The sequence below is a fragment of the Salvelinus alpinus genome, chromosome 25 (genome assembly GCF_045679555.1).
Source record: "Salvelinus alpinus chromosome 25, SLU_Salpinus.1, whole genome shotgun sequence".
NCBI classification, from domain to species: domain Eukaryota; kingdom Metazoa; phylum Chordata; class Actinopteri; order Salmoniformes; family Salmonidae; genus Salvelinus; species Salvelinus alpinus.
This window is the reverse complement of record NC_092110.1, coordinates 22,659,888-22,672,755: the sequence shown is the minus strand read 5'-3', so window position 1 is coordinate 22,672,755 and position 12,868 is coordinate 22,659,888. Positions and strand designations below refer to the sequence as shown.

Sequence of the window (12,868 nt, the reverse complement as noted above, 5' to 3'; positions counted from 1 at the left end):
ACATTCAGGTAGGTCCCTCCCCGTTTCGTTCTGTTAGCTTCCGTTCAAGAAACGTTTTGCAACAGATTCGGCGTAATGAATTCTCCCCCGATCTCGAACCGCGCCTGCATGGGGAGAAGCCCTGTCTCTCAAGTTCACATGTTAATATAAAACTTGTTTGATGTCAATAAAAAGCAAGGCAAATATAATTATTCCGTTGGTGGGCAGTTAAATTTTTTTGGGGCAGTTAGGTAGACTACAATGCTTTTATGAAATTCATAACTGGCACTCTAATCTTTCGAAATGGTAGGATAAATTGTAGACCTAAATTGGCACTCCACATGAAAAAGGGTGCCGACCCCGGCAATATGAAGCCACACTTGTGGAACGGCGCATAGGCCCACAGTGTACCATGACAGTGTCATTGTCTCCTGAGCTTCCCACCAACTTTGTCTCATTGTACTGCTTTCCGAGATGTTCAGCATAATGTGTGTGCACAGCTCATTTTTGCATTTGCCCGTCTGCATTCACATGAAAAAGGCATATCTGTGTTATTTTGCCGATTTTAATATTTTCTTTTTATTGGCCAGTCTGAGATATGGCTTTTTCTTTGCAACTCTGCCTAGAAGGCCACCATACCGGAGTCGTCTCTTCGCTGTTGACGTTGAGACTGGTGTTTTGCGGGTACTATTTAATGGAGCTGCCAGTTGAGGACTTGTGAGGCATCTGTTTCTCAAACTAGACACTTGTCCTCTTGCTCAGTTGTGCACCGGGCCTCCCACTCCTCTTTCTATTCTGGTTAGAGACAGTTTGCACTGTTCTGTGAAGGGAGTAGTACACAGCGTTGTACCAGATCTTCAGTTTCTTGGCAATGTCTCGCATGGAAAAGCCTTCATTTCTCAGAACAAGAACAGACTGACGAGTTTCAGAAGAAAGTGCTTTGTTTCTGGCCATTTTGAGCCTGTAATCGAACCCATAAATGCTGATGCTCCAGATACTGAACTATTTAAAAAAAAATATATATATATATATATATATATTTCACCTTTATTTAACCAGGTAAGCTAGTTGAGAACAGGTTCTCATTTACAACTGCGACCTGGCCAAGATAAAGCAAAGCAGTGCAACAGAAACAACAACACAGAGTTACACATGGAATTAACAAGCGTACAGTCAATAACACAATAGGGAAAAAAAGAAAGTCTATATACAGTGTGTGCAAATGGCATGAGGAGGAGGTAAGGCAATAAATAGGCCATAGTAGCAAAGTAATGACAATTTAGCAGATTAACACTGGAGTGATAGATGAGCAGATGATGATGAGCAAATGATGGTGTGTAAGTAGTGATACTGGTGTGCAAAAGAGCAGCAAAGTAAATAAAAACAATATGGGGATGAGGTAGGTAGATTGGGTGGGCTATTTACAGATGGACTATGTACAGCTGTAGCGATCGGTTAGCTGCTCAGATAGCTGATGTTTAAAGTTAGTGAGGGAAATGTAAGTCTCCAACTTCAGCGATTTTTGCAATTCGTTCCAGTCACTGGCAGCGGAGAACTGGAAGGAAAGGTGGCCAAAGGTGTTGGCTTTGGGGATGACAAGTGAGATATACCTGCTGGAGCGCGTGCTACGGGTGGGTGTTGTTATCGTGACCAGTGAGCTGAGATAAGGCGGAGCTTTACCTAGCATAGACTTATAGATGACCTGGAGCCAGTGGGTCTGGTGACGAATATGTAGCGAGGGCCAGCCGACTAGAGCATACAGGTCGCAGTGGTGGGTGGTGTAAGGCACTTTGGTAACAAAACGGATGGCACTGTGATAGACTACATCCAATTTGCTGAGTAGAGTATTGGAAGCTATTTTGTAGATGACATCGCCGAAGTCGAGGATCGGTAGGATAGTCAGTTTTACTAGGGTAAGTTTGGCGGCGTGTGTGAAGGAGGTTTTGTTGCGAAATAGAAAGCCGATTCTAGATTTGATTTTGGATTGGAGATGTTTGATATGAGTCTGGAAGGAGAGTTTACAGTCTAGCCAGACACCTAGGTATTTGTAGTTGTCCACGTATTCTAGTCTAAAGAAGGCCAGTTTTATTGCTTCTTTAACCAGAACAACAGTTTTCAGCTGTGCTAACATAATTGCAAAAGGGTTTTCCAATGACCAACTAGCCTTTTAAAATGATCAACTTGGATTAGCTAACACAGCGTGCCATTGGAACACGCTGATAATGGGCCTCTGTATGCCTATGTAGATATTCCATAAAAAATCTGCCGTTTCCAACTACAATAGTCATTTACAACATTAACAATGTCTACACTGTATTCTGATCAATTTGATGACATTTAAATGGACAAAAAATGTGCTTTTCTTTCAAAAACAAGGACATTTCCAAGTGACCCAAACTTTTGAAAGGTAGTGTGTATATAGTACCAGTCAAACGTTTGGACACACCTACTTATTCCACACTATGAAATAACACATATGGAATCATGTAGTAACCAACAAAGTGTTAGACAAATCAAAATGTATTTTAGTAGCCACCCTTTAAAAGCCACCCTTTGCCTTGATGACAGCTTTGCACACTCTTGGCATTCTCTCAACCAGCTTCACCTGGAATGCTTTCCCAACAGTCTTGAAGGAGTTCCCACATATGCTGAGCACTTTTTGGCTGCTTTCCTTCACTCTGCGGTCCAACTCATCCAAAACCAGGTCACTCCATCACTCTCCTTCTTGTCAAATAGCCCTTACACAGCCTGGAGGTGTGTTGGGTCATTGTCCTGTTGAAAACAAATGATAGTCCCACTAAGCGCAAACCAGATTGGATGGCGTATCGCTGCAGAATGCTGTGGTAGCCATGCTGGTTAACTGTGCCTTGAATTCTAAATAAATCACGGACAGTGTCACCAGCAAAGCACCCTCACACCATCACACCTCCTCCTCCATGCTTCACGGTGGGAACTACACATGCGGAGATTATCCGTTCACCTACTCTGCGTCTCACAAAGACACGGTGGTTGGAACCAAAAATCTCAAATTTGGACTCCTTAGACCAAAGGACAGATTTCCATCAGTCTAATGTCCATTGCTTGGCCCAAGCAAGTCCCTTCTTCTTACTGGTGTCCTTTAGTAGTGGTTTCTTTGCAGCAATTCGACCATGAAGGCCTTATTCACACAATCTCCTCTGAACAGTTGATGTTGAGATGTGTCTGTTACTTGAACTCTGTGAAGCATTTATTTGTGCTAAAATTTCTGAGGCTGGTAACTCTAACTTATTCTCCGCAGCAGAGGTATCTCTGGGACTTCCTTTCCTGTGGCGGTCCTCATGAGAGACAGTTTCATCATAGCACTTGATGGTTTTTGCAACTGAACTTGAAGAAATTTTCCAGATTGACTGACCTTCATGTCTTAATGTAATGATGGACTGTCATTTCTCTTTACTTATTTGAGCTGTTCTTGCCATAATATGGACTTGGTCTTTTACCAAATAGGGCTATCTTCTGTATACACCCCCTACCTTGTCACAGCACAACTGATTGTCCCAAATGCATTAAGGAAAGAAATTCCACAAATTATATCTTAACAAGACACACCTGTTAATTGAAATGCATTCCATGTGACTACCTCATGAAGCTGGTTGAGAGAATGCTGAGAGTGTGCAAAGCTGTCATCAAGGCAAAGGGTGGCTACTTTGAAGAATCTCAAATATAACAAATATTTTTTAACACTTTTTTGGTTACTACATGATTCCATACGTGTTCTTTCATAGTTTTGTTGTCTTCACTATTATTCTCCAGTGTAGAAAATAGTAAAAATAAATAAAAAATTAGTAGGTGTGTCCAAACCTTTTACTGGTCCTGTATATATAATTTTGCATTCCCTCACTAAGCTAACTACCTTCATAACCAAGAGGATATAGACGAACAGCCTTAGGTAAGTGTCCTTTTGTGTTGTAATTTCACATTTGGAAGGTGCATTGAAACTATTAGGATGACTATATCATTTCTAGCACAGCCAGCTATCTAGCTAGCAAGCTATATGAATGATGAACTGAAATGAGCTACTCTTGAGGGGATCACTATTGTAGCTAGTTATGAATAGCGATAACTTGATAATAATGGCAAAGTTGTTTCCTACAAAACATTTGCCTACTTTAGCAATGACATCATATGTCCATGCCCCTATAGTGTAATGTAAATGAAACAGTCATTAGCCTCCGTCTATCACTTTTGGGCACCACTATGGCGCCGCCGGCAGAGGGCGGCTTGAAAACGTTCATAACAATGGTATGACGTGACCCAGTGACGGAAGTGCAAACTATGAATAGCAACATTTGTCTAATCTGCCCAGCTCTCAAACTGCGTGTCTGTCTGTAGGAGTTCCTACTGGAGGAGTGGTTGCAGTGTTGCCAAATCATTTTCAGGGTAAATTGCTAGAGGCAGGTTGATTTGTTGCTAAAAGTTGCTAAATGACGTTGTGATGTCATTGCGTGATAACGTAAAACTGCGTCATTACGTAGAATACACAATAACGTTACTCAAATTGACTGGCCATCTCGGCAAAAAATATGATTTGACATTTGTTCAGGTACAGACTCCCACTCTTTTCTGTACTTCTGGCTGTACATTTTTGATTGAGGCATGTTGATTGATGTTGTAAGTTCTGTTCAAGATCAAACATTCGTGACCCAACTATATTCATTGGGGTTGGCTCGTCGAACCAGTACTACTGCTGCAGTCAGACAACAAAGACTTGCAATTTGCTGAAATTGCCGCTGCTGCCTGTGCACCAGCTGAGCGCCTGCTGCTGACGTCACTCACAACGCACTTTTGCAGCCAGGCACGTGTGTTGTTGTGACTGAGTGTGTGACAGAGAAAATCGTTTTTGTGTCATTTAGAGGGAATATGCGTGCATTTTAGCGTTTGAGTCACTTTTCAAAAGTTGCTTAAAGTTCCAAATACATTTTTAAAAGTAGCTACATTTGTTGCTAGGTGCTGTTTGAAAAAAAAGTTGCCAGGGTAGTCTGAAAAGTTGCTAAATCTAGCAACAACAGTTCTAAGTTGGCATCACAGTGTGGTTGTGGCCTTGGAGGGCAACTTTACTGGAGCACATGTGGGTGCTCATTGTCATTGAGTTAATCTATAACAGCTGATACAAGTAGGTATCCCATGTTAGCTAATATGCCTGTGCTAGCTAGCTAGCTGGAACATATGGATTTACACTACTAATTCATATTTAATTAATGTACACGGTTCACTTTGACCCAAGAGAACACTCCAGACTAAGAATTTTCAAAAGAGGTGGAGGCCGGTGGGAGGAGCTATAGGAGGACAGGCTCATTTTAATGCTGAAATGGTATGGAGTCAGACATATGGTTTCCATATGTTTGATGTTTTTGATACCGTTCCATTTATTCCATTCCAGCCATTACAATGAGGCTGTTTTCCTATACCTCCTCCCACCAGCCACCACTGCAAAAGTTAAGATCATAATGAATACTATTATATGGACAGAGTCGACCTGATCCTAGATCAGCACTCCTACTATGATGGTAAATTATCTCTCACTCATCCTTTCTATAACTTTTTTGACCCCGTTCTATGATTAGATGTGGGTGAGTGGACATACACATCTGGGACTAGCCTAGCCACAGATGTTCTTAACTATTGGCAAGGAGTAATTTGACACCCAATCACCATGAAATATGCTTTATTCTGCATTCAACACTTCTATTGCAGGAGAGTTGAGCACCTATCAGATCCTCTGCTGTCCTTCACCCCTCGGTGCAGTCTGCTGACCATCGCTGGGGCCAGGAAAAAGTCTGTCAACCGAGGTAGGAGCCAAGTTTATCACCATGCAACACTCTACCGAGGTAGACTATGCATTGAGTAGCAACTGACTGACAGTCAGTCAGGCAGAGACACTCAAATTTGACTTGACATTATCTTGACAGAACTTTACTCAGAGATACCCCCACTCTAATTCATCTCCACCCTAGGTTCCAGGTGATCTCCCATCTTCTTCATAGTGGCCTCAGCTGGACTCCACTGCATAACCTCTTGGTCAGCTGGAAACCCACCGCATAACCTCTAGCCAGGTGAATCAAGAGCTTCACCAGAGACGGAAGAGGAAGCGAGACAACCTGCCATTCCTACGTCACTGCCTTATCCGCTTGTTGCCCTAATCCAGTCCACCATCAGTACACATTTTTATTGTAGCCCCAGACAAGCACATCTGATTCAACTTGTCAACTAATCATCAAGCCCTTGAGTTGAATGAGGTGTGTTTGTCCGGGGGCTACAATGAAAATGTGTACGGCTAGGGGTACTTGAAGACCGGAGTTGGTAAACAACGAGGGAGTTCTATTAACCTGAGCCGCGGTGCACTGGTCTATGACCCATGGCGTGAAAGGGAAAAAGCGGTGAGGGAGGAGTGTCCTTCTCAAATCTAACAGTAATTTGTGCCACTGTCATGTTGTCGACAAGGCAGCATGGTGCATCTTTCAGAAACACATTTTTTCCCATAAAATGTTTGAATTTTCAAACTAGTTGTTTTCATTGTGATTGCAGATAATGCGTTTTTATCAAAAGCAATCACTTTCACATGTGAAAACATACGGTCCTACTCATTACTCCATGTGCTTGGTCTAGCCTACAGTAGGCAATCTCTTTTCACCCGCTGCAAACAGAGGTGCTCGACACTAAGCACATGTGGACTGACTACAGGTTATAAAGAGGCAGAGGTTGTGAACTGCAAGGTGAGAGACAGACCTTAGTTAAAGGGATACTTTGGGATTTTGGCAATGTGGCCCTTTATCTACTTCCTCAGTCAGATGAACTCAGCTGTTATAGATGTTCAAATAATCCATAATGTAAAAATAAGGGAATTTTCTTTTATTTTCAACATATATCATTAATTTATTTCAAAAGTGACAGTAGGTTTGCTGGGATTGAGGCTGTGCAGAGACCACAGACAGTAGTAGCCTCATGGAACATAACAGGCTGCATGGGAACATGTTCATGACTCAGCCTCTTGGTCGGCTACAAATCAACCTGGCCAGGGAACAATGGCAGGTTTTCAGTTGATTTCAATATTTAAGAACTCAAAATCCTCCAAAGGAAGAAAGAACATGCTGATATCTTCTTGGAGGAATCAATTTAGTCCAATATAACGTAGACCTAGTCCATTGCAATGTGCACAAACCATGTATGGGAGAGAAAAAAATCATCTCAACATTTCCTTCCCTCTTGACTTCCTTTTCCGAGAATCGCCTAGGGAAAGGACAGACTGAAATTAGTAGATTGAAGGAATCAAATGGCATACCAATGACTTTAAAATAGTATGCCGATAATATCCCAACATTTGTAGTTACTATTGCATTTGATGGATCAGAAAGAGGCTTGGCAGGGGTGAGAATGGACTTTTATTATGTTTCTTATGCCATTTCATTTCCAAAATAATCATATAGTGCTACTGGTTGCATCAGTCTCTAGATCATTAAAGCACTAAATTAATTTAAATTAAAACATCTTTCAGAAAAGACAGACTTACAAAAGGACACAGTTTACAAGAAGCACGAAAAAAGTAATTGTGTTAGGTTAAATAATCCATTTAGTTGTTTAGGTTGTTGTGAGGTTGGGCAGTTCAACAACATATGGGTACGGAGGTACAGGAAACAAAGACAGAAAAACTCCTTCAAAAAAAGAGAAGTGCTAAGCAAGGTCTTCCCACTGAGGTATGACATCGAAGTGTGTAAATTATAAATGTTCAACTGTGGCGTTTGAGGTGTCCGTTTGAGCTTAAGTCTTGTCAAGATACAAGATTCAGGCTGACAACAGGGCATAAAGTAGCAGCCAAGATGCCAGACAAAGTGGTTTATCTTGAGTTATTACAATTTGATTACCAGGGATTTTATAGATTTTTACTGAATAGGACAGTGTTAATAGCAGGACAAGACACAATCAGATTAAACCAGATCCCGGTTAGACCGACGCACGTCTGTTAATTGAAATCATGGCTTGGTGCTGATGGGTTGTTAAATGTTCCTGCTTGCACCAGTTAGTTTTCCATCCAGTCGTTTGACCTACCTCACTGCAACACACACCCCTTTTTACATTTAGGGTGTCCCTTTCCAGTGTTACCTTGTGCTTTAGAGAGTCAGAGAAAAAAACACGAAAAACAAACTACATGATGATCATGAAAGGACTCAATGTGATGTAAATGGGAGGCTTTTAAGATCGGTTTCCAAAAACAGTACATTCATGCTAAAACTTAAGTTTTAAAAACAGCACCAAATGATCAGACACTATATAAAATGTAAAATGCAATAAAACCACATAAAAAAAGGGGACAACATCTCCCTTTCATACACGTCAGGAGACCACAGTTCCAAACATCTTTATTAGAATGAATGAATACATTACCTTCATTACTCTTATTTTTGTTTCTTCTAAATAGCTTCTGCTGTTTTTTATCCTCTGGTGTTAGGGGTCCCGACTTAAAAGAAGGCAGAGCTTCGGATACCAATGAGAGCAGATCTTTAGAGTCCACTCCATCGTGCACATCGTAAGCCAGAACGCTTTGCACCGCACTGACCAAACACTTGTTGCCATTGGTGTCTCGGTGTCTGTTAGTTACACCGTCATCCTGTGCCACCATCTTGTCATCCCCAGTCTCATCTGGTCTAAGAGTCTTTACCATCATGCTGCTGCTCTTACCTTCAACATCATCTTGGCCAATGGTTTTTCCCATCAGCTTTTTCTCTATAATCATGTCCATATCAGCGACAGCCAGTGTGTAGGCTCCATTAAGTTGACCCTCTCCATTGCTCTGTGAGCACTCAGGCATCAAGTTCTCTGTCACCAGGCCACTGTTGACATTCTGGTTGATTTCAGCCAGGTCTGTGAAGGTAGAGTGGCTTGGGGTGTTATTTAGGACATCCATTCCTAGTATCGTCGGAGGTGGCGAATTGTCTGTGGGGAGGCTTGGCAGAGGCTCCCCTCCATCCTGGAGTTCAGCTGGGAGCTGGTTAGTCTTTGCCAAAGCTGTTTCTTTTGGGTATTTTTCTTTGGGTTTGCTGGGGCATCCGTTCACTCCTTCTCTTGCTGCCCTCTCCTCTGCCTGGGGTTGGGTGGGAATGGGAGTGCTGGAGGCTTCGACATCTTCTTTTACAGGCTTGACACTTGATCCTGCAGGTGAGAGAGGTTCTGTTAATGCTTGGAGAGGAAGAGCAGGTCTACTGTACCAGGCATTCCTAACATTCCATCATTCTTAATTAAGCAGGCGATGTTTAAATCTGGCAAGTGCTGTTAAATAAAATACACAAAGAAGCACAACCAAGCACACATTCTTGATGAAATTAAGCAAGTGTAATTGGTAGTGGCTGCAATAAAGCTAAAATGTAAGCACAGAGGATTATTTAAATAGTAATATATCAATAATACTCTTAGCAAAGATGTTTCTTTAATTTACAATTTGTAGATACTGAGAATGGAAAGGTTCAGAACTTTTTTGAAACATCACGGCACAGTTGAAAAATATGAATCAAAACTAGATGGTGGATTGCAATAAATGCAATCCAAAAGAAAACTCATACAGCTATATTACAAAGTAAAAAAATAAAAAAAATAACACATCACTTCTACAAAAAGGAGGATCCTTACAGACTTTATAAATTGTTCAAAACGCCCAATGCTTCCTGGAGTGGAGGGGCTGAGGGTAGCTGAAGGGACTAAAAACAAAGGGACTAAAAACATATGGAATCATGTAGTAACCAAAAAAAGTGTGTCAAAATATATTTTATATTTGCAATTCTTCAAAGTAGCCACCCTTTGCCATGATGGCATTCTCTCAACCATATTCATGAGGTAGTCACCAGGAACGCATAACAATTAACAGGTGTGCCTTAATTTGTGGAATTGTTTTCCTTCTTAATGCGTTTGAGCCAATCAGTTGTGTTGGGACAAGGTAGGGGTGGTATACAGAAGATAGCACTATTTGGTAAAAGACCAAGTCCATATTATGGCAAGAACAGCTCAAAAAAGCAAAGAGAAACGACAGTCCATCATTACTTTAAGACATGAAGGTCAGTCAATGCGGAAAATTGCAGTCGCAGAAACCATTAAGCGCTATGATGAAACTGGCTCTCATGAGGACCGCCACAGGAAAGGAATACCCAGAGTTACCTCTGCTGTAGAGGATAAGGTCATTCAAAGTTCAAAGTTCAAGTAACAGACATCTCAACATCAACTGTTCAGAGGAGACTGTGTGAATCAGGTCTTCATGGTCAAATTGCTGCAAATAAACCACTACTAAAAGAACCAATAAGAAGAAGGGACTTGCTTAGGCCAAGAAACATGAGCAATGGACATTAGACTGGTGTTAATCTGAAGAGTCCAAATTTGAGATTTGTGGTTCCAACTTCCTTATCTTTGTGAGACGTAGAGTAGGTGAACGGATGATCTCCGCATGTGTGGTTCCCACAGTGAATGCATGCAGAAGGAGGGGTGTGGGAGTGCTTTGCTGGTGACACTGTCAGTGATTTATTTAGAATTCAAGGCACACTTAACCAGCATGGCTATCACCAGCATGGCTAGCATTCTGCAGCGATACGCCATCCCATCTGGTTTGCGCTTAGTGGGACTATCATTTGTTTTTCAACAGGACAATGACCCAACACACCTCCAGGCTGTGTAAAGGGCTATTTGACCAAGAAGGAGAGTGATGGAGTGCTGCATCAAATTACCTGGCCTCCACAATCACCCGACCTCAACCCAATTGAGATGGTTTGGGACGAGTTGGACCGCAGAGTGAAGAAAAAGCAGCCAACTAGTGCTCAGCATATGTGGGAACTCCTTCAAGACCGTTGGAAAAGCATTCCAGGTGATGCTGGTTGAGAGAATGCCAAGAGTGTGCAAAGCTGTCAAGGCAAAGGGTGGCTACTTTGAAGAATCTCAAATATAAAATATATTTTGATTTGTTTAACACTTCTTTGGTAACTACATGATTCCATGTGTGTAATTTCATAGTTATGTCTTCACTATTATTCTACAATGTAGAAAATAGTAAAAATAAAGAATTGAATGAGTAGGTGTTTCCAAACTTTTGACTGGTACTATATATCGGCGAAGCCTGGTTATGGTTCAGTATAGGAGTGAAGCTGGAGACAGGACAGGGTCAGAGTCGTCTTGTCCTTACCAGGCTGGCCCGTATCCCTATTCATTTCACAAGAGAGGGGGCTATCCGTTTCGCACCTGGGCCGGGTCTTCCTGAGATGAAAGCCTTTCCGGATATCATTAAGGAGGTGGTCGATAATACAGCCATCGTCCTGTGGTGGGGGTCCTTTCCGGACTGGTGACAGAGGATAGAGAAAGAGATGTATTAAGATACCACATGGCAGGCTACTCTATCGTCTTAGTGGGAATACAAAACAGACTCCTGACAGACAGGAGATATGGACCATCAGAAGAACTCACTTATTTTTCCGTTCTCCCCCTTCTGTCTCTTGGATTCCTCCTCCTCAAGCTGCTTCTTCCTTTTCTCCGCCTTCACAGCCTGCTCTTTTCTGCTCTTGTTTTCCTGTGGAAGTACATAGAACATTGGGAAAGAGGATGAGGAGACTTCGTAACCAAACCTCTGTTTTCAATGTACTAGTGATGGAAATCAGTATGCATTATTAACATTTATCCAAACTTGTGGAATTCCGTCTATTAGTGATGTGCTCCTCTGACCTTTAAGGCTTTGATGAAAAGCCCCCTGAAGGTCTTAATGGTGCCAAAGAGCTCTTCCAGGGAGAGTTGGTTTGCATCCTCACACAGGTAGAGGGCCAGGTCACCCTTCTTCCTCACAATCTCTGCAAACCGCTTTTCCAAATCCAGGCAGGCCTCCAGGTTTTCCTTGGGGAGGGAAACGAGGTTGAACCATTGCCTTTTAAAGAACACTAGTGTATAGTTGACCTCCAAAAGAGTTGAAAAAAGTCATTATTGGGAGGCAACTACAATAGAATACAATTCACTGGTTTCATACCTCAATGACCTTTTCAAACTGCTCCTTTACATCGTCCACAGAGTTGGTGACTTTCTTTGCCGCTTCTTTCAGTCGTTTTAGTAAGGCACTGGCTTCTGCCTGAATGGAGTCAAGGTTGACTCTGATGGATAAAAGGCAATATTTATAAATGTTTTAATGTAATTGAATCATTTGTTTATCAATTGCAGAACTCATAACAATTGTTTGAATAAAAAGGGTTTTATACCCAGCTGCCTTTTCACAAATCTCAATGTCGTCAGGAAGGTTCAACAGCTCTGGGTGGTTCAGCTCTGCCTCCTGTAAACAAATCATGAGTTTATTTATGATTTCCAACTTTGATTTGATTGTCCATGTGAAGTATGTTTGGTTTACTGTGAGGAGCACTTACCACAAATTAGTTTTTATATTCAGAAAAGCACTAACTATTATTTATAATAGTGTTACCTCCAGAATGTGATGGAGCAGGGTAATGCGGCTCTTGTTGGCCTTAGTCTCAGTCAGCTTCAGCAGAGAGCTGATCTTAAAGCCCTCAGCGTTCCCTGTGTGACTTCCCTGTGAGCAAGCAGAGAGTCAGGAGTTAGAGCTTTTCAGACTGCATAAGTGTTGCATGTTTACGGGTGAGTGGAATGTCATCCTTCATCGGTGGGGTTTAACAATTGTTGGCATTCAATATTAATGGTACATTACCACCACCAACTGGACTGGAGTATAAATCCATTATACTTTGTGATGCAAAAAGGGAAAAAATAAAAATTAGCCTGCCAACTAACCCTACATTCATTAAAAACCCACCACCCCATTTGATCGACGGTCTGGGAGAACGGGACACTCCCATTCAACACTCCCTGTAACTCTTCTGCAGTAAAATCTTGA

At 41.8% G+C, this 12,868-nt stretch overlaps 1 protein-coding gene and 1 long non-coding RNA gene across 10 annotated transcripts in view; one reads left to right on the top strand and one right to left on the bottom strand.

Moving 5' to 3' along the window:
* Positions 1–3,798: 3,798 nt before the first annotated feature.
* On the top strand, positions 3,799–6,515 carry LOC139553645 (uncharacterized). Of its 3 annotated transcripts, XR_011670696.1 has the most exons (3): positions 3,799–3,904; positions 4,348–4,395; positions 5,710–6,515. It is a non-coding gene; the product is annotated as an uncharacterized lncRNA (long non-coding RNA). The 3 variants fall into 3 exon arrangements; XR_011670698.1 differs by lacking the exon at positions 4,348–4,395 and having other exon boundaries at positions 3,806–3,904; XR_011670697.1 differs by lacking the exons at positions 3,799–3,904; positions 4,348–4,395 and adding an exon at positions 4,402–4,558.
* Positions 6,516–6,843: 328 nt separating this feature from the next.
* The window catches only part of LOC139553644 (inverted formin-2-like), a 33,054-nt gene continuing 27,029 nt past the window's right edge, over positions 6,844–12,868 (bottom strand). For 2 of the 7 annotated variants that reach the window (XM_071366193.1, XM_071366196.1), the window contains 9 exons: positions 12,440–12,547; positions 12,222–12,292; positions 11,996–12,116; positions 11,701–11,865; positions 11,446–11,548; positions 11,168–11,320; positions 8,395–9,159; positions 8,059–8,118; positions 6,844–7,242 (listed from right to left, as the gene is read on the bottom strand). In XM_071366193.1, coding sequence (XP_071222294.1) covers positions 8,060–8,118; positions 8,395–9,159; positions 11,168–11,320; positions 11,446–11,548; positions 11,701–11,865; positions 11,996–12,116; positions 12,222–12,292; positions 12,440–12,547 — 1,545 coding nt within the window. In that variant the 3' untranslated portion in view covers positions 6,844–7,242; position 8,059. Of the gene's footprint in view, positions 7,243–8,058; positions 8,119–8,394; positions 9,160–11,167; positions 11,321–11,445; positions 11,553–11,700; positions 11,866–11,995; positions 12,117–12,221; positions 12,293–12,433; positions 12,548–12,868 lie in introns of those variants that run through there. The other 5 variants (XR_011670694.1, XR_011670695.1, XM_071366194.1 and 2 more) reach the window with 5 other exon arrangements.